This window comes from Meles meles, chromosome 20 (assembly GCF_922984935.1).
Source record: "Meles meles chromosome 20, mMelMel3.1 paternal haplotype, whole genome shotgun sequence".
In the NCBI taxonomy this organism is placed as follows: domain Eukaryota; kingdom Metazoa; phylum Chordata; class Mammalia; order Carnivora; family Mustelidae; genus Meles; species Meles meles.
This window is the reverse complement of record NC_060085.1, coordinates 32,836,930-32,862,945: the sequence shown is the minus strand read 5'-3', so window position 1 is coordinate 32,862,945 and position 26,016 is coordinate 32,836,930. Positions and strand designations below refer to the sequence as shown.

The window sequence follows — 26,016 nt, the reverse complement described above, 5'->3', positions numbered from 1 at the left end:
AGACAAAAATGGGAAACACCAGGTAGTCACCTTATGGAAGCTTGAATTCCAGGAGATCATTCCCTCTTTGAAGGAAGTTTCAGGAAGGCAGCTTTTCATATTCTTCACTGAGCCCTGTAGGTAAAGGTTGGGGAGATTAACTTTAAGGGGCTGTGTTTGAAAGACACTTCAAAAGAATCAGGGTTGAGGTAATGTCTCCTCCATCACTGTGATTCTCATCATTTAGCTTGGCAATACTTAGCCTTCCCAGTGTTAAGAAAGCCCTTATGGACTCGGTCACATTCATGGCCCACACGGACACTCCCTTGAAATTAAAATGTATGCAACAAAATGGGTGTAGATCGAATGATGATGTCATCGATACTCGTTTCCAGTGGCTGGATAGTTGTTATTGTTATTTTTTCCTTTAGGGTGACGTCTGAATTAAACTCGAAACCATTCTGGTGGTCTCTTTTTTAAAAGCGCTGATTTTTATGTTATGTTCACTCTCAGGTTGGCTGTGCACTGAACTGGGAAAAAAGTAAAATAATTCTCAGCATCACAGAAAGTGGATGAACGGGTAGCTTCACTTATCCACAAAAGAGCTGTTTTTTTCCTTCACTTAATTTTGGAAAGAAATATGTACTCTTCCCATGATTATTGGGAAGGCTTTGATTTTTTTATTATTATTATAACAATCGCTTACATTTTGGAACATTTAGTTTTTGCTAGGAATTACACAAAGCAATTCACCCATATTTTCTCATTTAATCTTCTCTACTTGAAGAAATTAGCACCATCAGAGAAGTTAACTTGTTGGGTCTAGGTCACACTGTTGAGAAGGGACTTGAACCTGGGATTTCCTGACTTTCAAGCCCCAGGTTTGACCCAAGATATAATCTTCTCATTTTGCTCTTTAGTTGGTGAAGTGGTAAAATGCAACCTCTGTTGAAAGAGGAAATTTAAAGATTTTCTGCTCTCCCAAATTGTAACTATTTGAAACATTCTGGAACTCCTGGCCATTTTCAAGTTTTGCTTCAGAACCCTAAAGGGATGGATATGAGAAAAGTGTTTCTCTTAAAATTAAAACCAAGTAAAGAGCAAAATTTGTGTTTTTAGACGATTTGGAGGGGAAAAAAGCATCCCCTAATTAATAAACACTTACTGGTGATATGTCTGACATTTTAATATACAAAGAGAAATGAAATAATTTGGGGTAATAAATCTAAGTGTTTTCTTTGTTCAGTGGATCTGTAGATAATCAGGACAATAGATCAGATTTTGTTAAAGCCAGTTAGGAGATTTTCAGATGTTTGCGGTGATAAGGTTTGCTGTAGAACGTAATCTGCTACCCTACAAGTGAATAATGCAATTAAAATTTATTAAAAAGTGAGCTCACACTGAAAGCTCTTTGTTTGAAATAAAAGCCATCATATGCATTGAAATGTCTTCCAAACTGTTTCTTGAGCTAAAACTAAACTCTTTTTTGGGCAACGCTGAGTCTCCTCTGTTCCCATTGGTAGGATAGTCTACAGCTTTGGGTTCTGTTCCTGTCTTCAGCCATCATTGTCCCCTGTGTTCCTCCATCTACACGGCAGGGGTAGAACATGACTTGGCTATGGTCTGGGAACTGTGTGAAATAAAGAGAAGGAAAATATAATAGGGGAAAAAAAACAGCAAGTTTGCTTTCGTCTTCTTAGGAAAAGCAAAGGAAGAAATAGTCACCACATTTCAAGTGAAAAACCTATTAACCAAATCACTTATTTAATCACCCTAAACCTTCATTTCCTTTGGGCTGAACAGACCCACTGTTTAAGCTTGTTGCCTTACTCAAAGTGGGTGTAAAATAAGCATACTAAAAATGAATGGATTAATGGACGGATGAATGAATGAATGGGCCCAGCTACTTAGGAGCTGAAATCCTAATTGCATTGGCCTAGAAATATGGAAATAAAATGCTAATCTCTATGAGGGAATAATTAAAAAGAAACAGAGGATTGAATGTTGGTGGTGTAACAATAGTGACTTCCTGACTTGGAGAGTTATATGGTATTTATGTAGGAGAGTGTCCTTGATTTGGGGAAACTAGAGTTTTAGAGATGGTGAAACTTTATGTCTACAAGTTGCTCATATATACATATACACCATTATTATATAGGGAGGGAGGAATGAGCAAGTGTGGCAAAATGTTGCCAGTTGGAAGACCAGGATAAGGGAGTTCTTTGTGATGATCTTGCAATTTTTTCTGTAGGTTTGATATATTTTAAAATAAGTTATTGTTAAAATTTCTTAAAGAAACATAAATAGGTTCAGAGGATGTATTTTACTTCAAAGGAAGTGAAATGTAGGTCTGGATTTATTTCAGGACTTTAAAAATTCTGACATATTTTAGGAAGCTGTTTTTAATCTCAGATTTACACTATCACATCATAATGAAAGTGAGGGCTACAGCCAGGGCTCAGCAAAAACAGAATCTTTGCTAGTTTTTCATTGGCTCATTTCCCATGACTTTCTCTTCTCCTTGTCCCCATTTGCCTTCCTCCCTCAGCCCCCTCCCACCCATGCAGCTAAAATGAAAGACCCTGGGGAATGATGTGGGGTTTTTGCTCCCCTTTTCCCAGGGAAATCCAGACTTCCATTGCAAGCCTTGCCAATAAATTCCAGTAAATACTTGGCTGTATGCAGACTCACCTTTTTTTTTTTTTTTTTAATTTACTGCTCCCCAGTAAAGTCTGGATTCCTTTGAAAACTAAGAGCTTTTTTTCTTTTTTTTTTTTTCCCAAAAATGTGTGTTGTTTATTTTCCTTGCACTTAATAAAAAGCCTTCAACCAACCAACTCACGTATTTCATTGCAGTTTGAATTCTGTTGGTGAAATCATGATTTCCCTCTCGTCATCAGCTGTGACATATCCGGGAACCCCTTAGTGGTGGTGGGTCAGGGACATGATGTCAGGGAGGAGGTGCCGTGCAGAAAAGCATGTTTGTTCATTGTCATTGAGATCTTCATTGCTGTGTATGGGGTTCGGGTGCACGTTGTACATGTCCCGTTCTCTAGAGACCAGGACTTCCCACCCCTTTTAGTCTGAGACCTTGATCTTCTTGGACTCATGTTCAGAAGGCCCTTTACAACTTCCATCCACCAAAAAAAGCTCTCTGGCTCCACCTCTATCAAGTCAGTTAAAATCAATTCAGTTTTGAGAGCTTGTTGGACTTTCTGAAAACCTTAGGATAATTCAATGGTTTTCAATTGGGAGTGATTTTTACCCCCCACCCCCCACCCCACCCCACCCCCCGCCGCCCAGTGGACATTAGGCAGTGTCTTGGGACAAGTGTCATAGATAGGTTAGCGCTGCTACTGAATTCTAATGGATGGAAGCCAGGGATGTCAATTAGCATCTTACAATGCACGGCATAGCCCCTAACAGCAAAGAATTATCTCACCCAAAATGTTGAAATAGTGCCAAGGTTGAGAAAGCCCAAAGAGACATCTGGTGAGGAGAAGGAGGATTCCTAATCAAAAGTCAAAGTTGAGGTCACAGTTACAAGCCCCATGGAATGATGCTGTTTAGCTATCAGAAAACAGTTCTCTCTGGAGAACTGAATTTCCCATTAAATATTATGTGGGATTCCAGGAAGCCATCAAGGTCAGTCAAAGATTTTCAAGGCTGAGCTGAAAGTATGAGATCTCAAAGTTGCCTTACCAGACTGAATTTGCAAATCCACAATCTGTGTCCCTCATCCTTTTTCTGGAGTGGGGGAGAGGGAGATTGTTACAAATGTATACAAATGTGTCCAGTATAATCCACAGACATTCTGCATGGCAAGTTCAGCAAGAATGACCAACTTTAGAAAGAAGGGCATCGGTGAGGATGGGCACTACTTGAAAACAAGGGCTACTCCAACGTGTTCATGCATTAAAATTGTTGTGACAGCCCTGATAGGTCGTATGTATTTGTTGCTTTTTGCCTTGCATTTCAAGCAGTCCATGTTTCCCTCATCCATGATAGAATGTGTGTATGTAACGGTCCAGCTAGATCGAGGAATTGGTGTCAGAGTTGAATATTTAAGATTTTCCTTCAGATACTTTTTTTAAAAATAGGATGAATCCCTAGTGTGCATTTTATCAGGGAAGTAGCAGATTGTGTTTTTGACTGGAGACTAAGGCAGTGATACAGCAAGTATTTCATGGGTTATAAGAAAGTATGAATCAGGATATCCCAGTCTCAGTACCGTTGACATATGAGATCAGGTCATTCTTAGCTGCGGGGGGGCTGGTGTGTGCCTTGGAAGATGTTTAGCAGCAACCTTAACCTCTACCCACTGGATGCCAATAGTATATCCCCTTGGTTGTAATAACCAAAAATGTCTTCAAGCATGGCCACATCCCCTACAGGGTAACATCACCTCCTCCCTCTGGTTCAATGGATTTCCTGCCCCAGAACTTTTCTTTCCATAGTCTAATGAGCATTAGGTGGGTATAGTCTGCAGCATTTCTCAAATGTGTTTGATACCAAATTCCCATTTTTTTAAGTCAGAAGTCTTTAAGGTTATCAAATTGTTCCTTTCTCCTTTCTGGGAAGATAAACTGTTATGATGTAGAGATCCCCAGTTTTCCCCATCAATTCTGTCAATTATTTCTCACTGGTTTTTTTAGTCCTTACAAGGAAGTCACACACAGGTGATCAGTTTCTCCAGACGTGTGGCATTAAATGGACTTTTCAGTGCATGGATTTCTGAGGAAGACAGTTTCTGAAGCTCTGCCTCTCCCTACCTTCCCTTTTCCACTTTGCAAATCTTTTCTTGCTTCAGCAGGAGGCAAATGCTATATATTTACCAACCGAGCCTCCACAGGGCACATCCAGATCTGGCCCCAGGACAGTAGGCTCAGCTCTGAGAAGGGGGGATCAGAGAACATTTGAGATGATGCATCTCCTGGCCCTTGAATGAAAATCAATCTCAATACTTCTCTTCCCAGAAGGTCACTAATGATGGCCCCATAAACACTAGTGGTGACTCCAAAACTTTTGGTTCAGAGAAGCTCATCAGTAGAGGAAAAGCAAGCAAAATGCCCCTAAGATACTGTAATCAACCTCAGAAGTTTTGTGGTAGGACCTAAGTACTAATGAAATATTGGATTTGTCCCCCAATGTCTAAAGTTTTTTTTTTTTGATGGAGGACCAGAGAAAATGTTTTTAGAAGATAAGTATGCTGGTGCCCAGTTTAGAAGAGGTGGTTCTCCAAAAAGCAAGTGAGTGGCACCTTCCAGACTTAACTGGAACCTTGAATTTGCAATGGACTAACTAGGTAAAAAGCATTAAAAATTAGAAATTGCTTTTGCCTTTTACCTAAATATAACCTGAATTATAAACCTAATTATAATTACATAATTTGGAATTGGAGAAATAATAGTGAAGACCCCCATTTACTGAACATTTTGGTGAGCCAAGCCCTGGACCTAATGCTTTATATGCATTATTACTAGTCCTCATAAAGCCTTTGCAAAATCGACCTTACTGTGTCCATTATGCAAGTAAGAAGGCAAGTAAGTTACCCAGCATCATGTGATCAGTAATACTTGAAGCCAGATGTGACTGACTCCCAAGCTCCTTGCTTTCCCACTCCCTCTCTGGTAGGGCTTTCAAATATTCTACAAAAACTGATTTTGATTTGGGACACATGAAAGAAACAAGCTCTTGCCCAAGTGGAAATCAGTTTACTCTCCTCTACTTTTTAAACCACTGAAGTTGAGTCCTTAGTATCTGATTGTTTTCTAAGGGCTTTCTGCCAGGTTTCCGGTTTTGTTTATTTTACTTATCAAAGTCTGAGGTAGTTGAATGTTTGTATTTTTAAACAGAATAATTTTAACAATTCACTTGGTTTTGAATAGTTTTCAAAGGAACTCAGAAATTAGGCTTGGTCACCCAGAATTCCCCAACCAGTGCTCCTGAAAGGACCTGGCTTCCCCCCATCCCATGATACAACACCCTAGTATGATGAGAATTGGTAGATTTTTAAGGAGAAGTCTACTGGACTGAGAAAAATAGGTCTTTCTCAACACAACCTGATCCTAACACCTGGGTAACCCAATTACCCCACTTAATAGAGAGGCTTGTGGTGGCTAGTTTGTGGAGAGTGTATAGGGTGGTGGCAATGATTTATTTCTGTCAAATTCACTCTATAATTACAAAATCCCAGGCTTGCTACTGGTTTTGCAGCCCCGGATATCCTATACTCTGAGAGCCTTTTCTTAAATGAAACTTAAAAAAAATATATCAGGATCAAGCTGAGACACACTGTTTTGGAACAGCAGTGAAAGTCTTCAGTGTTTTGCTTTTAGATGTTTCCAGCCAGAACAGAGACAGAAAATGCCCAACCCATGTAGACCCCACCTGTGTCCATACATTTCTTCACAGTTTATTTTCAGTCCGTATATTTACATTTTTCCATCTGGGAAAAGTGTCGCTCCAAAGTGACACCTCTGGGGAGGAGAAACTACATCACGTGACTCAAGGTCACTCAGGATATAGGATGGTCTCACTGGCTTAGAGCCAGTGTTTGACTGTAGTCTCGCCTTTGCAGGGCAGAGTAGTATTCTGAGTTCCTAGCTTCTGCCGTTTGCATCGATTTCCCTTATATTGCATCCTCAGATCACCTTCCTTTTGGGTGTCCCTTATGCAGTGTTTAGTTCTGTAATTATGAATTAAGTATTTAACCACAAGAGTACTTAGCCAGTGTTGGACTGAAGAGACACAGGAGATAGGAGAGAACAATAATAATGTATTTGGTCCCTACAATGAAACTGAGCATTGTGCAGGATGCGTACTTAATCCTTAAAAATTCTTGTGAGAGAAGTGGCTCTAGGTTCTTTGAGATGCTATTCATTCACTCATTCATGCATTCACTTGCGTATTCCGTAAATATTTGAATGTTTTCTGTAAGCTTGTTACAACCCTCGCCACCAGGGATATAGCAGTGAATAAAACAGACAAAAATTCTTAGAGAAGAGGGATTTTAAAAAAAAAAAAAACATGGCAGAGGGGGTGGGATGGGAACTATACATTTAAGGACGTCAGGCAAGTCTCCATTAAGAAAGTGACATTTGATCAGAGAGAGGGGAAAATACAAAAGCAAGCCATGTGGATATCTAGAAGAATATTCTGGGTTAAGACCTAGAGACAGAAGTATGTCAGGCACATCTTACCAACAGCAAGGAAGCCAGTGTGGTTGAGTTAGAGGAGGTGGATGCTAGGATATGAAATTAGAGATGAAACCAAGGGAGAGGAGCATCGGGGTAAATCATGGATGGGGGAGGAAGGGTCAGGCTATTGGAAGGATTTTTGCTTACACTCAGTGATATAGGAAGCCATTGTGGGGAGGAAAGTTGAGTAGGAACATGAATTTGTTTTATAAGACTGAATCTGGCTTCTGAATCTAGAGGAAGCTATAGGAGGCACAAAGGTGGAAACAGGGAGACCATTAGGAAATCCACTGCAGTGAATGAGATGGGAGAAGACCATGAGTGTGTGGCTCAGATGCTCACAACAGAAGTGGGGGGAATTGGTGGGATTCTAATGTATTTTTAAACAAGTACCTAAGGATTAGCTGAGAGTTTGGGTATGGGGTGCGAGAGAAAGAGAGGAGTTGGAATGACTCCAGATGTTGTATACAGAATTAGCAGAAGGATGGAATTTCCATTGACTGAAGTAAAGAGGACCGACTGTAGGAAGGAGGGGTTTGTAGAGGAAGACCAGGGCTTATGCTTTGGACGTGTTAAGTTTGAGATGCTTATTCAGCATCATTTCATGCCTCTGTTGAGCAGAATGGGAAAGAGATATTTGGCATGGTTAAGCGTTTTGTTTAGGATCACAAAGGAAGAGATAGTACTGGTCAAACCCAGTCTGAATGATTCCAAAACCAAATTCATAACAACCACCTTCTTCTGTCCCAAACCTTGGGTTTCCTTGAGTAGATCTCCAAATAGTGTAAGAATAATTTAAATTCACCCATAACCATCAACTTAATTTTAGTCCCTTCGAATGCCAAGTGTTTCATGTTCTAGCCATTTACATTTTAGCTGGTTTGACTTTTTGTCTCATCCTTTCTAAAGCAATGGCATTTTGAGCTATTTCTTTAACCAACTAGTAAGCGGGGGGGAAAGACAAAAAAAGCCACAAGGATGAATAGTGCCTGTGGCCAGTGAATTGGTCCTATCTGAATTCCCAGTAGAGCAATGTAAAATTGGAGGATAAGCATCTAATTCAATAATGGTTAAGATAAGCTTTTTCCCTTCTGCTGAGATCTGTTTCTCTGGGTACAGACTCAGATATGTATGCACATCTCAGCTTTTCAGTAGCATTCACATCCACCCAAAAGCAAACTAACCACATAAACTACTTCCTCCCAAAAAAGTTGTAGACTTTTTCACTGTAAGATGTCTGACATGTTGGCATGTAAAAATGTTCCTTTCACACCAAGCCAATGGAGGAAGGTCCAGTTAGATAGAGAAAGCCAGACTGGAAGAGGCAATTACATGAACTTTGTCCTGGTGTCTTTTCAATGACTGAAAGGGAGATAGACCAGTTCTTTGGGAAGAGTAAGAGGTTTAAGGGCTAGACATGGGTTGGGTAGATGACAGTCCAGAGAGAATCTGCATGGCTTGCTTTTCAATGAAAGCATTCCCAAAGGTGACGTCAGCTTCCCAGGTCTGTTCCTGACCATCGGTGACATTAGCATAAGTCATGAGGGGGTGTCCCTGAACATTGTCATCTTCTAGCACAATGACATCTCCAGGCAGCCTCAGTCATGGTCTACCTTCAGAGTGCTGAGAAGTTCTGGTCACCCATCCCTCAGCCATAGCTTTCCCACCAATTACTCAGACACTTGGTCACTCACCTTTGCAACAGCTGAGAGTAAGGATCCTGGCACAAATATCTCACCCACTATCCCCCTGTCTTCCAGACTGCCTTCATGAACAGTCCCGTGGCAAGCACAGAGTAGGCTTGTACCATTTTCACCTCTTTCCTGAAAAATGCCAATATCATCATTCTGCTGAAGTCAGTTTACAAAGAATCAGAATAGGCAGTGTGCTTGGAAATGGGGGATCAGAGGACTTGTTAGGGACCCCAGGGCCAGGGAATGTACTAGACCTCAGGTTCCTGGGGCACCACTGGCGGTGGCCATGATAAAATTCACCAGGTGTTGCTTCTGCAGATTGTCGTGGTCTTTGGTTTTTGTCTTGATAGGCAGAAACATCGTAGTATTTAACATTCTCGTGGAACAAAAGAACAAAAAGAACCTCCATTTGGGTCTCCCAATTTGCGTAGCTCATTTCATAGGCTGTTCTATTTAATGTGAATATTCACGTCCCCTCCTCTCATTTGAAGTTGTTTCATTATGAGGTAGGGAGGGGGCAGCTGGAGAGCCCTGTGCCTCATCATTCTTGGGGGGAATGGGAGGTGGAGGGCACGAGCCCTTCCTACTGCGTCCCCGTGTTGGCGTGGCCCCAGCATCCCCTGTGCAAGGCATATTACAGGACCACCTACTTGGCTATCGTATTGACAGCAGCCTCCAGGCGTGCTCCAAGCTCTGACATGTGAGTCTGAGTGCCTTTTCTCCCACAGTCTTAGACCTTTGTCATACTGCAAAGGCTGTCGGTCTTGGGGGTGACAGGGATGGATGCATGGACTCATGCCCCATCCGGCTGGGATGACCGTGACTCCCACATCTGCTTTCTTCCCTGGTGTTCCCTGCCAATCTCCTGCTTTCTCTGCTCCTTTTCATGGTAATAAGTGCCATGGTGGTCCTGGACATAAACAGCCATCAATGTTGACCTGTCAACATTGGCTTTACGCTCTGAAGTCACAGCTCTTATTTCCTGGCAGAACTCTCTCTCCCGCCCTAGTCATTCTGGTTCCCCAATGCCCCCCATCCGGAGCCATTCTTGTGTTGTGAGAAGCCCTCACTGTGCTCACACCCAGCAGGTCACAAAGGACTGTGACCACTGCCAAGGCAGAGCTGAGCAGAGCAGGGAAGGGAGGGCATGGCCGTTCGGTAATGGCGGTCACTGGTATGGAGGTTGTGTTTCGGGGCATTAAAGGAATAACCTCTCAAGAAGCAAATGAGAAACATAAGTAGCTCTTGAGATAATATGTATGAGCTGGAAACGATGGAGTAAAAAAAAGACATCATTCAGATGTGGGGTCTTTCTTTTTCTAACCATCTTCCTGTCTTCTGTGGCCAGGGAGACCATATTAATAATAGTTGAAAAGAGTGGAAAGGGCACTACCGAAGAGGAGGAGTCTTCCACATTTATGTCTGCTCTGTGGAGTGCTCTGTGACCTTTGGAAAGGAAAGCTCTTCACCTGCTCACATGAGTGAGATTTTATCCAAGTTCCCTTCTTCACTCAGCAAACTCCTATGGGAGAATGCTGATCTCAGGGACTCCATTAGTTAACATAGATAAAAAAAAAATTACTCACCTTTCTACCCACGTGTTGGGAGATATTCTAAAAGACTCTGCTGAATAGAAAATGGTAGTAGTGGTGCTCATGAACGGGTATTGGTTTTTACACTGTTCGCCCAGAACACCAAGAGCTCTGGTTCTAGGCAGTGTCCCACTTCACTGTGACGTGACTCTGTTGGGTGTAGACAGTGCTGGGGTCCCCATTTTACAGACGACAAATCTGAGTCGAGAGAGGTTAATTGGCCCCAGGTGGCCCCAAAGGAAAATGGCAGACGGCTTGTCAGCCTGGGCGTACCAGACTCCAAAACCTGTGACTCGCAATGCTGCATGTTAGAGCAAGATGGAGACAGGAAGGGAGCTTTGCCGCCACTTACGCATGTCCACCACAGCCATGGTTCCTGAGCCACGTGAAGAACACCAGTACTTGGCCACAAGTCTCCAGGGGGATCCTGTTCTGCGTGTCCTAAGCCGGCGTTTACTCCTTCCTTGCTGTGTGACTGTGAGGTGCCATGTCTCCTTTTTTGCACTTAGAAGATAAATAGAAGGACTGAACCATCTTTGAGATGTCTTACAGCTCAGACATTTGAGAGATGAGTCCTCGGTGAATTGGCAGGCCCAAATCGACGACCCGCGGCCTTCCATTCATGCCCATGCAAAGAGCCATTCACCAGGGAACAGAAGCCATCACTCGCCGTGTGGCACCAGGCAGACCCCATAGGGTGAAGAAACCCTGAAAAATGGCCAGGAAAAATGAGAGTGTGGCCACAGCCAAAGGGCGAGCTGGCCCTTTATTTATGTGATTGTATATTTACACGCTAATCGTCTTTCTTCCCTGGGTCTTAACGATGCCATGAAGAAAGTAGTAAGGTCAGAAACACTAACGTTGTACAGGTACTGTCTTCCTGAGGGACTGAGGAAGCAGAGGCTTCTAGAATAGTCTCGAGAGACATGTCTTTGAGGTCCTTGCTTTTTGATGTTGCCTTGGGTCCACTGAGGTGGACAGCTTATTTTCTTTTTCCTTTTTCTTTTTTTTTTTAAGATTTTATTTATTCATTTGTCAGAGAGAGAGAGAGAGCACAGGCAGACAGAGTGACAAGCAGAGTCAGAGAGAGAAGCAGGCTCCCTGCAGAGCGAGGAGCCTGATGTGGGACTCGATCCCAGGACGCTGGAATCAGGACCTGAGCCAAAGGCAGCTGCTTAACCAACTGAGCCACCCAGGCGTCCCCAGCCTGTTTTCTTAACCAAGACCTTTCTTCTGTGTAGGTTAAGGAAGACGGTAGTGGTCCTGGAGCCCGGGACTAACTCTGCTGCTTCCTGGCTTTGTGACCCTGAGCAAGTAATGTCACCCTCTTTGGTTTTCCTGATGTGGAAAAAGGAACCCTAATAGTTTCTAAGTCACAAGGTTGCTGTTAGGATTAAATGACAGAAGCCAGTGTCCTTCAGCTTAGTTTGTCATTCTTAGTAAGGGTTCAATAGAAGGTAGCTGGTGTGATTTCCAGTAGTTCTGTCCCAGCTGAAAGAGTGGTCTGAGAGTGGCCTTTTGAATCTAAATAACTTATGCCAAATCAGTTCAGCATTCACACTGTGGGCCTGGGTGCCTCTTTCTTGGCGACATTTAGGAAAAGGGGACGTTTGGCTTCTAGCATGCTTCTGTGACTGCTACAGATTTCATGCGTACTTTCATGTAGCAGAGACTGCTACAGATTTCATGCGACATTTAGGAAAAGGGGACGTTTGGCTTCTAGCATGCTTCTGTGACTGCTACAGATTTCATGCGTACTTTCACTTCCATAATTATCTGCTGGCTGCCTCTACGTGGAGGGCAGTACGTAAGCACGGGAGAGCGGCAGCTCCTATCTTTTTCCCACGTGGCAAGTCCACATGGTTTTCCAGCCCCCACACGGAGCCACGTTGGGCGCTCTGATCCCCCAGGCTATGTCCTTGTGCTCTCATCCTGGGTTGGGTGGGAGAGTGTGTGCCAGCCGGTTTCGCCTCTCCTGGTCCTGTGATCCTCCTGCATACTGACCTCATTCATCCCCGGCATTGGCAAAGGCTGTCCTGGACCCTGGCTGCCAGCCTCGCATCCTTGCTGCCAGCCTGCTTTTCAGGCGAGACTTGACATTTAAGGACTTACACATTGCACCGACCAAGAACCCTCAGATAGGGAGCCAATAAATCGCCCCCACGAGGTAAAGCGCCGAATTTAACTGTCGTATCTTAGGGACTCACATCGATGTAGAAGTCAGTGCCTGGAAAAGGCTGGAAATGATCAGATGGAAATTTCTCTCAGCATATAAGAGCTGCAACCTGTGTTTATTTGATTATCGAAATGACAGCTTCTTTAGGAAATCCTAAAAGACCCACTAATGAACCTGTTAGATATGAAAATTTCCATAAGCAGCTGCTTCTCTTCATTGGTGAGTTAGAAAGCATAAAATGAAAAGTGGTTTTCATGATTAGTTACCTTGAGAATTTCCTTATCACTTTTAGATCTTAATTTCAGGCAAATTATATGTGTGGTGAGTCATGCTGAAGTATTGCGTCCTTTTTCCCGAGTTGGTTCCGTTCAAATCCCCAAATAAGAAAAAGGCACATAGGAATAGGTAGGAGGCAGCTAATCTAGATGTTAACCAGATTTTAAGGCATCAGATTTTTTTTTAAAGATTTTATTTAGAGAGAAAGAGAGACAGAGAGAGAGGAGAGGGGGAGAGAGAGAATCTTTAAGCAGACTGTGCACTGAGTGCAGAGCCCTATGTGGCATTCGATCCCAGGACCCTGAGGTCAGGACCTCAGTTGAAACCAAGAGTCAGATCCTCAACAGACCGAGCCACCCAAGCGCTCTAAGATAGCGGATTTGGAAACTGCTTCATCCATTTCATTTCACAAGAAACAGATGTTGGTCGCATCAGTAGTGCTCTTCCGATGCATCATTGTCAGTGATGGTGGTGCTCGTTCCACTGTTTTCCTTGTGCTGTTACTGTTCTCCACAGACACCTGTCTGCTTGTGCTTTAATCACGGGGTGGGGGCGGTGAGTGGCAGAGAGGCATGTAGAAAGCACTATGGTTATGCCAGTTTAGAAACACCAGTTGTCTCTGATCCTGGTACCTCTCTCTATGGTTATTGGGATGATTAAATGAGACAGTGCAGGTCTTAGAGCAGTGCCTGGCCCATGGATGAATGTGAGAATGTTAGAATGTGCCTTTTCTAGTTCTGCCTCTCCTTTTAGACTGTCCCTCTGATGCCATGGCCGGTTACTGAATGGCTATTTCCATCAACTCTCTTTCTCACCCTTCATATTAAAGGATAGCTCATTTGTATGCTTATATATTGAACTGACTATCCCTATGGGCGGATTTGCTGTAAGTTCACCCATGTTCCTGTGTTTACAGGTAGGCCTGTTTCTTCACCCTCCTGAAGCCCCTATTTGAACCCATGCATCCACGTCTTTTGAGTTCTGTTTCCCACAATAAAGACACCCTCGACTCCAAGGGCTGTTTCCCCATCCCTGTAAATATCATCACTATCCAGGTGGCCGCACTGCAAACCTGGGAGTCTTTCCTGAGTCTTCCTCCTCCCCTGTACCCATGCAGCTGATCCACCATTTCTCCCTCAAAAAAAAGTATGTCTTAAATCTACCAACTTCCCCCACCCCAACACTCTGCACCCTTTTTAGAATCACCATCACCAGGGTGCCTGGGTGGCTCACCCGATTAAGCATCTGACTCTTGATATTGGCTCAGGTCATGGTCTCAGTGTTGTGAGATCAAGCCCTAGGTCGGGTTCTGCACTGAGCCTGGACTCTGCTTAAAATTCTCTCTCTCCCTCACTGTCTGCCCCTTCCCCTTCTCTTTTCCTCTAGAGGAAAAAAAAAAAGAAGAATCACCATCTCCTCTTGCCTTGAACCTCTTCAGTAGCTTCCTACTGTTGTATTGTCTCCATTCTTGCTGTATTCCCATCCAATGTCCACTCAGCAGTCAGGGTAGAATTTTTGCAGCAAACATCAGACCGTATTTGCCCAGATTTAAAACTCAGTAGTGATATTCCAGATCCAAGTATATGATTATGACCTGTGAGTTCTGTGTGGTCTGGCCCTGGGGGAAGCCTCAGGAGCCCTCCTGCAACCATTGCAGCTGGCTTCCCCCAGAGCACTCCTCTCTGTTGCCAAGCGGGCATTTATTTTTGTCGACACATGGTCAGTGTTGGTGTCCGTCACTGTCCTGGAAGCTCCATGAGGTGGGGCATGGTCAGCTTTGCTTATCACTGTGTTGCCAGCCCTTCACATATATCTTGAAACTTAGTAGGCACTCATATGTTTATTGAGTGAACAAAGGAATTCATCCCAAATTCAAATTATGCCCCTTTGTTATTTGTCGATGTTAAGTTTCTAAATATTAAAATTAGTCACTAACAGTAGAGATTTTTCTGTATGCAAGTCATTAGACTACTGGTTTGTAGGAGTATTTCTAGGAGCTTCATTCTATTTTTTTTTAAGATTTTATCTATAGATTTGAGAGAAAGAGAGAGCACAAGCAGGGGGAGGGGCAGATAGAGAGGGAGAAGCTGACTCCCTGCTGAGCAGGGAGCCCAATGTGGGGCTCGATCCCAAGTCTCTGTGATTATGACCAAAATGGAAGATGGATGCTTAACCAGTGAGCCGCCCAAGTGCCCCTAGGAGCTTCATTCTAAAAACCTTCCAGCATTATGTCCCAAGGCTTTACATACATGAAAGCACTGTGTGTTGAAAGATGGTTATTTTTGTTCTGGCATGAATATTTAAATTGGTCTCCCTCCTTCCACACTGTGTGCTCTATTAAGATTTCCAGGGGCCCCTGGGTGGCGCAGTCGGTTGAGCGTCTGACTCTTGGTTTCATCTCAGGTCTTGATCTCTGGGTCATGAGATCGAGCCTCACATCAGGCTCCACGCTCAGCGTAGAGTCTGCTTAAGACTTTCTCTCCCTTTCCCTCTATTGCCCTTCCCCCCACTTCCCTCTCACAAATAAATAAATAACTCTTTAAAAAAAAAAAAAAGATTTCCAGAATGACAACTCCAAATCATAATACTCTCATAAGACAGAGCTCAAAGGCAGCCAGCAATGTTTCCATTTCCTGAAGTAAAAAGTCACAGCCAAACCTATTAATATACATATTGCAAAATCATCTACTAGCTGCTGTTGAAATGTTTGTAATGATTTGTGCTTATTAGAGAAAGATGTCTGGCACATTTATGAATGATAGAACTTTGAACATGCTTGGTAATAGCAATTGGATTAATATTCGGCTCCGTGTTTTATGGGGCACTATTTATCTATGAGGTACAAAACGGCACATCGGTAATTTACGTTAACAAAATCACAGAGTTAGTGAGGGAAATGAGAAATATTGAATAGAAGGAAATGACACTTGAAATCTGTTTTCATTGCATTTTCACATTTTGTTCTTCATTCTTAAACTCATTTTCCTCTAAAAGTCAAGAACGTTACATTGGGAAATAATGTGTCTTGAAAACCTGAGCCAGCAAGCTTATGATCCAAGTGGTAATGACTTCTGTAATTGCTAATGAGGCAAATGGACGTTGAATGTCTCAGTGCACTCATTGGGGCCAGCCAGCCTCTTGCCTGTTCCACAAGAAGCTGTCATATCAAATTTTTGTCCTGACTCCATGGGCACTTTGATTCCTAAACCTTTCTGAGAAACCTAATCTGAAATCAAAGTCAAGTTTCTTAGATGTGGTCAGACAAGGTCACATTTAAAACAGTTCAGTGAACTTGCAGATCAAAGTTGAAAGGTAATGCCTCCCTCCCCAAATTGGCACAGACTTACCTGCTCGCTTACCTTTCAGTTTCTAACGTGGCTTTTTCACCTCCTTCCCCAACCGACTGGGAAAATGAGAGTTTATCCTCTGAAAAATGGTCAAAGAGTTCCTTTAAATCATTTAATTAGGAAATTGGACACAGTTGTATTTTGGAAATGTACCTTTATCCAAATCAGTGAATCACAAAGCATTTTGTTGAAGAAATATCTTTTTTTTTTTTTAAAGATTTTTTTTTATTTATTTATTTGACAGAGAGAGAGGTCACAAGTAGGCAGAGAGGCAGGCAGAGAGAGAAGAGGAAGCAGGCTCCCTGCAGAGCAGAGAGCCCGATGCGGGGCTCGATCCCAGGACCCTGAGATCATGACCTGAGCCGAAGGCAGTGGCTTAATCCACTGAGCCACCCAGGCGCCCCTGTTGAAGAAATATCTTGATCAGAGATTGCGTAAAGTGAGATGTGCAACAGGAATCCTTACGAATTCATAGTGGGACTTAAAAATCAGAATTTCGTGGTAATTTCTGGTTCATTGGCTTTATTTTTTGCGTGAAGGGTCAGGATTTGCCCACACTCTTGAGTGACCCAAAATACTATGCAGGATTGCTGCTGTAATGCTACAGACATTTTTCCCCCTAATGCCACCTTCTTGCCATGTGGAACCTTGAGATATTACCCAAAATGGCTCTAGAAAAAGGGGGATGATGACTCGTGTTAGATATGATCTTAACATCTCACAACTCAGGTTTTTATCAAACTCCATGTGATTTAAAAACAAAAACAAAAAACCACAACAACAACCTTGCCATTGCTTTATATTTCAGTGTTCTGTCTCTTGTGGTCGAGGGCATAAGCAACGAAATGTTTACTGCATGGCAAAGGATGGAAGCCATTTAGAAAGTGATTACTGTAAACACCTTGCTAAGCCAAATGGGCTCAGAAAGTGCAGAGGAGGACGATGCCCCAAATGGAAGGCTGGCGCCTGGAGTCAGGTGAGCGATGCTTCTCCTTACGACTGCTTCCTTCTTCCCTTCCGCCACGTGGCCGACACCAGCGTGTTGGCTGTGTTTCTCTGCACAGTTCCGGTTTTGCAGAGGGGAGCTTGGGGCCGACGGGGAAGGGAACACTCTTTATGTGAGTGTACTTGCTCGCTGGGAGACCTGGGGCAGGTGGATTCAGCCCTTCGTGCCTTGCAGAATGCCTCCAGCAGGATGGTTGTTGAGGATGAATTCTAAGTAGTAGTGGTTGTAGGTGTCAGACCTCTGGCCCAGAGTGGCCTTTCAGGACTTCCCTGATGGCGTGTTTTAGTCCCCTCCACCACTTAAACAACCACTAACTCAGACTGCTGTAAGCTTGACTCTGCTCACCTGGCAGGAATTGAGTCGGGATTGAGATGCTTACAGCATGGGCGGCCACTATGAGGGACTAGTGACTAGGTCTCTGCCCCTTTGCTTCTGCACGACAGAGGTGGGGGACAGAAGGAGAAGTGTTCTCGAATTTTCTAGCTACGCGACCTTGGGTGATCTGTTTAACCTTCCCGAGCCTACTTCATAGAGCTCTTGTGAGGATTTAATGCCATAATGAATGCCGAGTGCTTAGTTCAGAGGTCTTAAATCTAAGAGGCCCTCAAGAGAAATATTTTCTTTGGATGAATGTGATGTGTCTCTCGGACGGGGAAGGGAGGGGGTGGTAAGTTCCCAAGAAAGCAATTACAGTCACACTCCACTAATTCTAAACATTTGGTAATCTAGACAGGAGCCGGGTGAGAGAATTTCCCTGTTGTATTTAGCCAGGAACTTTTCAGAAGCTTCTGTTTACCTATAAACAACTGATGTGTGAACCAAAGTCTCTCACACATCAGCCTTGAGGCTGATCTCTTCACGCTGTACTCGCGCATCCTCTCAGCGTGGTTGAAGGTGCTTGCTAAAAAATAATAAGGTGCGGTTTTGTATATTCTGTCTTTCATGCTGCTCTTCCTCTCCGTTGCTTGGCCTCTTTGCGCTTTCACTGAATTTGTGGTTCTCCTGTGCCGAGAATTACCAGTGCTTTTAAGAATCAATAAAAAAGTAGGTTCCAAGTTGGAAGGTTCCAGATTTGGTTCTTTCAAAGCCTGGATCTTGAGTCTCCGGAGCCTCAGAGAAGCTCCGGATGGCTGTGTTAACGTGCGGAGGAGTCGGGAATTCTCCATCTCGTCATGACTAATGGAAAATTCCTCTAGAAATGTGAATTTTTCTTAAATGCTCTGAGCTGGCATCATTGTCCCACATGGCGTTCCGCTCACCCCCTGCCATATGCCCCTTCACAGAAATGCAAGACGTGCCTTGCATCATTCCTTAGAAGAGTAGCCTCATCCTTCTTAAGGCCTCTCTCATAACGATCATGTGTTCTTGTTTCTGTTTTAATTCAACAGTCAAAGCTTTGGGGTCCAATCAGAGTGAATTGTTCCTCTGACTTCCCTAAGCGATCAGATTTCAAGGCAGTGTTTCATATTGGTCATCCTTAATGGCTTGTCTAAGTGACTGCTGTCATCTGTAACTCCCAGCCCTCTTATTTGGAGAGCTATTCAATTCATGTATAAGCCCGCAGCTAACATTATTGAAGATACGGCACTAATTAGCTTGTCCTCTTGTAGACTTTCATGCTCTGTTGCTTTTCTTTATGTTCCTTGACCTCTACTTATCTATTTGCATCATGCCCTGAATATTAAGTTTGGAGGATGGAAATGATGCTCATTTTATAGGCCAATTTATTCAATATAGAGACAATGAAAAGAATCTTTCACTCTTTCTTGGTAAACACAGTGAGTTTTAATCCAGTATTCTGCGATCCTGTTGGGAAGTCTAAAATTGCTTATGCTGGGATGATTAGGTTTGAACCCTGGCAGGGTTTTTTTTTTTTTGAACATAAGGTAATAGGATTATCAGAATGTCTCTGCATTCTGCATAGAACAGATGCATAGAACAGGTGCATAGAAAAGACTGCACCTGTTCAAAATGATTGCCTAAAACAGTCTAGTCACCTTTGTAGAAAATGCAAGTAAACACAGTTATGTAATGGTCTGTGGCCAGCTTTGTAATGCCCTGATTTGATTTGTAGAAATGAATTATAAAAGCAGGCAAAACAAGGTGCTACATGAGAAAAAAATCTGATTTATGCAATTTAGAAGTATGCCTGAAAATAATCAGATGCAGTGGTTAATGAAGAAAGACAGTCTGCATGGTTAAAGATTATTGGCTTACTAATGATCCATTGGTAAACAGAAATAACCCTAAGGCAGTGATATTGAAGCAAGAGTAATGATTATCCATTTGCAACAATGTTGAGAAGATTTTATATCTATCTGGTCCTTTTGTTTTCTGCTGATACAATATTCTAGTCATCTGCTGTTCCAGGTAGGAAGAAGAAATAGGGCCATTTCTCATCATGTCGAAATGTCTGAGGATAATAGGACGTATAGAATATTGGGCTGTGTTGATTTTCATATTCTCACCCTCAAAATTGGTGCTTTGAGATTTAAAGTAGAATGTTTCATTTCTACATCTTTTGAAAATCTTGAATTTGTCAAGGAAATCTTTCCAATAAAAGGAAAGCTTATTTTGGAAAACATCCTCACTAAAATTTTAAAACATTTTTTTTAAAAGTTCCACATTCAATTTGTTTAGATGCTTTGGATCAAGAGATAAGGGATGCCCATGAAATTTTAAGTCAAAAATCGGCATCACATTCTTGATTCAGTTTTGATAAATGCAAAGGCTTTGGAGTCCCATGATATAGAACCATTCCAGAGTAAAAATTGTTTAATCCATTCATATAGAAAGGTTTAAAAAAAAAGTCAGAAATCAAAAGAATGAATGATCAGATTAGAATAAAAGTAACACTTCATCATTGCTTGTCGATCATGAATTCACTTGGTCAATTCATTTCTTGGTCCTAAGGTGCATGTCTTTTTCACACTTGAAACCCTGTATGCTCAGAACGGGTCTAACAACCAATGGAATGCCATGATTTAATTAAAATAGCCCTTTTTCCCCTTAGCGATACAAAACACAATGCTTTGCTTGCCATCGGTGGTGTCTTCAATGGAGGGAAATAATTAAATTTTAAAAACCCTTCAGTACTAAGACCAAAATGGGAGCTGGCAAATTGCATGATGAATCCACGAGCCGTTTTTGGTTAGAACTTTTCTTGTAAATTACAGCTTGGTTGTGGCGTCTGATTCTGAAATACTCTGCTAATGTTTCATGCAGAAACATGGCGAATGTGTAGCTGATGTCTTTTGAGAAATCAAGGAAACCTTATGCACATATGCACATAGTCAGTGATGAGAAAGAGAGTCGCTTGTGTACTCTCCATTATTTCGTTTGTATTTGAACTGTAAGCATTGATGTTGGATTGTTTGAATATGGGCCTCTCGCCCACACTCTTGCTGACGTAGTATAGAAGACTGCATCCTATTAGCACCATATTTTAAAACTGGAAGCCAAATTCTAATCCAGAGTAGCCATGGCCCATTGCCTAGGGCAGAATTCACTTTGACTGCTTTATGTTTTTGTCTTTGATGGAGTTATTTCTGTTGTTTACCATCTTTGTGCAGGGTCTTTCTAAAAGACTTATTAGGAAGTATAAAAGATACATTCTGTCAAATGCTTAGCATGCAGCTCAGCTCTCAGGGGTGATTTTATACTCTTGGGACACTTGGCAATGTCTAGAGACAGTCTTGGTTGTCGCAAGTAGGTGGAGGAGGGGAGATATGACTGCCATTAAATGGATAGAGTCCAGGGAAGCTGCCAGACTTCCTACGGTGGCTATAGGACAGCTCCAAACAATAAAGAATTATTAGGTGGAGAAACCCTAGTATGGAGTCTGGCACATAGTAAGTGCTAAGTTAAAAGGTTGCTATTATTGTTGGGACTCTTATTATTTATTAAAGTTGGTTCATATAGTTGTTTCTTAAGCTAGTCCCTCCTCTAAATAACATCACCACCATAATTTCAACACTAATACTGGGAAAAAGTATGTAAAATACTTTCCAGTTTTCAAGTATATATATGATCTCCCACACATCAGAAGTTACAAAGAGATTCTTTTAATCTGTGGAAATAAATGTGGAGGTCCCCCTATAAGTTGGAGATTCTGCATGGCAGGGAGGACAGAGAGATGAAACATAGTTCCCAGCTCAGAAGTTCAGAACTAAAAACATCTCCTTTCAAACCTGCACATTCCAGGGTGGAATGATGGCAGGGGGAAACCCATTAACAGAGACTGTTCAACATTTTTCCCCTAGGCACTAAGTAGAAGATGTACTGAATAACACAGGAAGCATTGAGCACACACATGTGCACACACCACCACACCCTCACCACGTCCAGGGTCATGCAGAGGTCTCTCTAACGCTCCCTGATTTATTCATGGGCTTTCCATTCAAACCTCACAGAATTCACCAACAAGCATGGCCAGCTCTGTATGCAAATTGTTGCCTCCCTTGAGACAGCACAGGAAGAAAGTCCAACACAGAGAACTAACTAACTCTGACTCAGTGTACTTGCTTTTGAACAAAGATGACCGTACATAGGGCATTCGGAAAGGCAAACTTTAGACTTTATGTGCACTTAAGTCATGGAAAAACTTTCCTTCTTTCCAAGCTGGCTTTGACATGATAAAAATAACAATTTTTAGCCTATCACTAAACCTTCCTGTGTCTTTATTTGCCTTTTGAGAAATTGTTGAACACGGAGGAAGTGATTTTTGGTTAATGTTGGGTACTTATGGCTCTTAATATATTGCCTTCGTTGAACCATAAGTAAATTACTCAGTAACACTAGCATCAAAAAGAGGTTTCATTTATTTAGAGCTTGAAGAGTACAGACTCTGAAAGTCTTTAACATTTGTTCCTTTTTCTTTAGTTTGTTAAAACATTGTGAGATTTTGAATATATATCAGCCCTATGCTGTGCTCAAACTTGTCTCCCTAATTATTCTTAGTCTTTCTTTGTATTTCCATTTTGATACACTCCTCTGGGAGTGTCCAGAGATATTCATGTGTGTGTGTGTATACATATATATACATATACATATATATATATGTATATGTGTATATATATATCTAAAGGGTTTTTTAATTGTCAGTGTTTGTTGTGAATGATGATGATGTTGGAACCTCTCTGTCATTCACATAGTGACTCCCCCAAGTTACAGTTCATTCATCTCCAGGGTATTCAATGGGAAATATTATACATATAGCTCCCATGAGCATTAAATGGTCGATCTCTGTAGACAAGGCCATCACTTGTCTTTAGGAACCCTCCCATTCCACCCAAGACATAATGACTTTAAAAGTCTGGTTTCTTCTGGGTCATGGATTCATTCAATCCAATTAATACAATTAAACCCAAACAATAGTAGCTGTGTTGCTTCAAAATATTTCCTTCTCTTCAACTAGCTTTGATGTGAACATTCAAGCTCCTGCCCAGCATAGACCCATCTGAAATGATATGATTTCCTGAGCTGCCCTCTAAATAGTATCAGCTCTTTTCTTAAAACCTGAAATGAAAATAAAATTAATATTCAGCAGAATCCGTTGGGTGTGCTTCTCGCTAGTAAATTCCCATTAACCTCAGAGTGAGACGAATCCTGCTGCAGGTTAATTGGACAAGGATGCTTTTCTAATTGAAAAGATCGTGATTCTATTCTTTAAGACTTCGTCTCAGAAATGCAGCCGTAATGTACGTTAAGTTTGTTTTCTCAATGCCAGACAAATTGATGGAGGCCAAGCTATCGCAAAAACTTGGTAACAATTTTAAATGGCTCAGTATAATAATATACTGTTCTTTAAAAACAAATGTTGCCTGTAGTTTCTGTCAAAACCTTAATAAAGACAATAATTCTTGGCCTGCCCATAAGTGAGATTATTAAACCCAGCAATGAGGAAACCATTAAAAAATTAATTTAAAGGAAAGTTAATTGCAGACTTAATATGGTGTTTTGCAACTTGGTCAACAAAATGTTTAGCCTGATTAACAGTATTTTTCAAGGGTTGGAAACATGATGCCCGCCCAAGGAAATGGTTTTTCCTTGTCAGCTTTTATTCTCCATATATCCATCTAAGGTTGTAAATAGGCTCTAATACTTCTGTGAATTCAGTAGTTAAAAAAAAAAAAAATTCCTTTGTCTCCAGGAATAGGAGCAAGGAAAGGAAGCGATGGAGAAAATAATTCTACTTATAAGGCCCTAAAAGCTTTCATGATTTACTCTCCCTGAGTTATACTTTTAATCTGCCAAGAAATTCTTCTTGTACAACAGCTCTGTGTCTCCAATTTTCAAGAACTTTCAGTCCTCTGGGATAGAAATCATTTGGGGTTTTTATTTCACATGGCAGCACTATTTATTTCGAGATTGGTATTAAATGTTTTATAATCATCTTTCCCAGCCTCATTCAGTCTCCAAGAGTTTGGGTAACTTTAGAGATTTCCCAAGACTCGAATACAAATCTCACTCACCAGCCCTGAACGACAGTTAAGTTTGCAGATTTAAGACATAATCTTGGGTCCCTTTCATTGGGAAATTAGAAAGCTTTGTAATAGTGGTGAAAGTCATTGGATTAGGAGTGCATTCCCCATGCCTGTGACCCTTCTCCACCCCTGCCACACACACACACACATACACACATTCACTCACTCACACACACTCTCACACACCCCCCTGCCCACCAAATGACCCAAAGCTCCCACTTACACGGTCTTTCTTCTTAGTGCTCTGTATCCTGCGGCCAAGGCACACGGCGGAGAAGCGTGGGCTGTCAGATGGGAGCACACAAAATAGCCAGAGAGTCCGAGTGCAACCCGTACACCAGACCGGAGTCGGAGCGCGTCTGCCAAGCCCCGCCGTGTCCTCGCTATGCTTGGAGGGCAGAGGAATGGCAAGAAGTAAGTAGAGCCATGAAGTGGGCACCTGCCAGGCGTTTCGCTCAACCCCCTTGCAATCACCACATCCTTGACCCTGAAATGACTTCAAGCACGGTGACAAGGCTGGCTCTTTCCCAGAAGGTTTGCTGTCAGACGGCAAGTAGTTCTCTCCGACCAGGGTGGGAGAGCTCCTCCTTTTTATGCAGTTCCTACGTCTGTGTTCTTGAATGTTCCAAGTCGGGCTGCCTCCAGAAACACTGTATCAGGCCTTGGGCCAAATGCATACAGCTATCTTGCACAAAAGGAGGGGGAGATAGAAGACATATTTTCGATACATATATCCCAACTTGGGCATCCCGTATTAGTTCCACCAGCCACAAGGCAGACTCCAGGTAGGACCTGCTCTGCGTGTGTCTCCTTTCGTGACTTTGGCTGTCAAGTCCAAGACAGACACTCTTGTGAATCCCTGATTAATTAGTGAAGCATTTCCAACATTAAAAAAAAAAAAAAAAAAAGATGGAATCTGAAAAACAGCTCAGTGGATGCAGGAATAGATAGACCTGTTTTTCTCCCTCTCCAAGTTAATGTTTAGTTAAAGAAAACACTGTGTGTCCCTGGAGAAAAGTCTGGCTAGAGAAGGTAAGACTGTAGGAGGAGGGAGGGTCTGGTTCCAGAAGAGAATACATTGTAGAAAGAGGGGAAAGTATAAGAAAGCAAAACTGAGTCCTCTGACTTTGGAATGAAACAAAAAGTGCACGCTGTCAGCGCTTTAGTGATATGAATAATAAGAAATTTCCCACCAAGAATGGATTTTAGAAGAGGGAGAAACAGTGGCGGGCTCAGTGCTCTGAATTTTCTGCTCATCCCCTCACTAGGCAAAATGGGTGTCGCTATTATCATCCCACTTTGCGGCCGAGGAAACTGAGTTCGGAGAGCCAGTATCTTCTGTCCCAGCGTCACATGCCCAGCAAGTAGAAGGAGTAAGACTTGATTCTAAATGTAAACCATTCTGAGATACTACCACTGCAGTTTAAAAAAAAAAAAATTGGCTCAGGGGCACCTGGGTGGCTCAGTGGGTTAAAGCCTCTGCCTTCGGCTCAGGTCATGATCCCAGGGTCCTGGGATCGAGCCCCTGCATCGGGCTGTCTGCTCAGCAGGGAGCCCGCTTCCCTTCCTCTCTCTGCCTGCCTTTCTGCCTACTTGTGATCTCTGTCTGTCAAATAAATAAATTAAAAAGAAAAAAAAATTGGCACAAATGCTCCTAGCAATACCACTTAATTTTTTTCCAGGTGTATAGAGATATAATTGGCATATAATATTGTATTTATTTTAGGTGAAAAGATGATGATTTGATATATATATCTATTATAGAATAATTACCATGGTATGTTATTAATAAGTGTTATAGGTAAATTCTCTCACCTCACATACTTACAGGTTTTTGTTTTTTTTTTCTGGTGATGAGAAATGTTAAGATCTACTCTCTTGGCAACTTTCAAAATGTATGAGACAGTATTGTTAACTACAGTCACCCTGTGTATATTAGATTCCCAGGACTTATTTCTGTTATAGCTGGAAGTTTGTACCTTTTGACCCCCTTCACCCAGTCACCTAGACCCTAACCATCCCCTCTGGCAACACTGATCTGTTATCTGTATCTATAGGTTTGATTGTTTTAAGACTCCATATATAATTGAGATCATACAATATTTGTTGCTCTCTTCTGATTGATGTCACTCAGCACATTGCCCTCAAGTTCCATCTGTATTGTCACAGGTGGCAGGATTTCCTTCTTTTTATGGCTGTTGTATCCCATTGTAGATGTAGATGTAGATATAGATATATACACTTTTTAATTCATATACCCAT

At 42.2% G+C, this 26,016-nt stretch overlaps 1 protein-coding gene and 1 long non-coding RNA gene across 4 annotated transcripts in view; one reads left to right on the top strand and one right to left on the bottom strand.

Moving 5' to 3' along the window:
* ADAMTS9 (ADAM metallopeptidase with thrombospondin type 1 motif 9) overlaps positions 1-26,016 on the top strand; it is a 167,724-nt gene that overhangs the window by 98,833 nt on the left and 42,875 nt on the right. The window contains exons 29-30 of one of the 3 annotated variants that reach the window (XM_045990177.1): positions 17,072-17,239; positions 23,995-24,168. The exons of 1 other annotated variant lie outside the window; for it this stretch is intronic. In XM_045990177.1, coding sequence (XP_045846133.1) covers positions 17,072-17,239; positions 23,995-24,168 — 342 coding nt within the window. The remainder of the gene's footprint in view (positions 1-17,071; positions 17,240-23,994; positions 24,169-26,016) is intronic. One more of the 3 variants, XM_045990178.1, reaches the window with a different exon arrangement.
* Positions 1,200-24,056, bottom strand: LOC123932311. The gene is made up of 3 exons (XR_006816423.1): positions 23,978-24,056; positions 16,264-16,342; positions 1,200-1,609 (listed from the first exon to the last, which is right to left on the bottom strand). It is a non-coding gene; the product is annotated as an uncharacterized LOC123932311 (long non-coding RNA).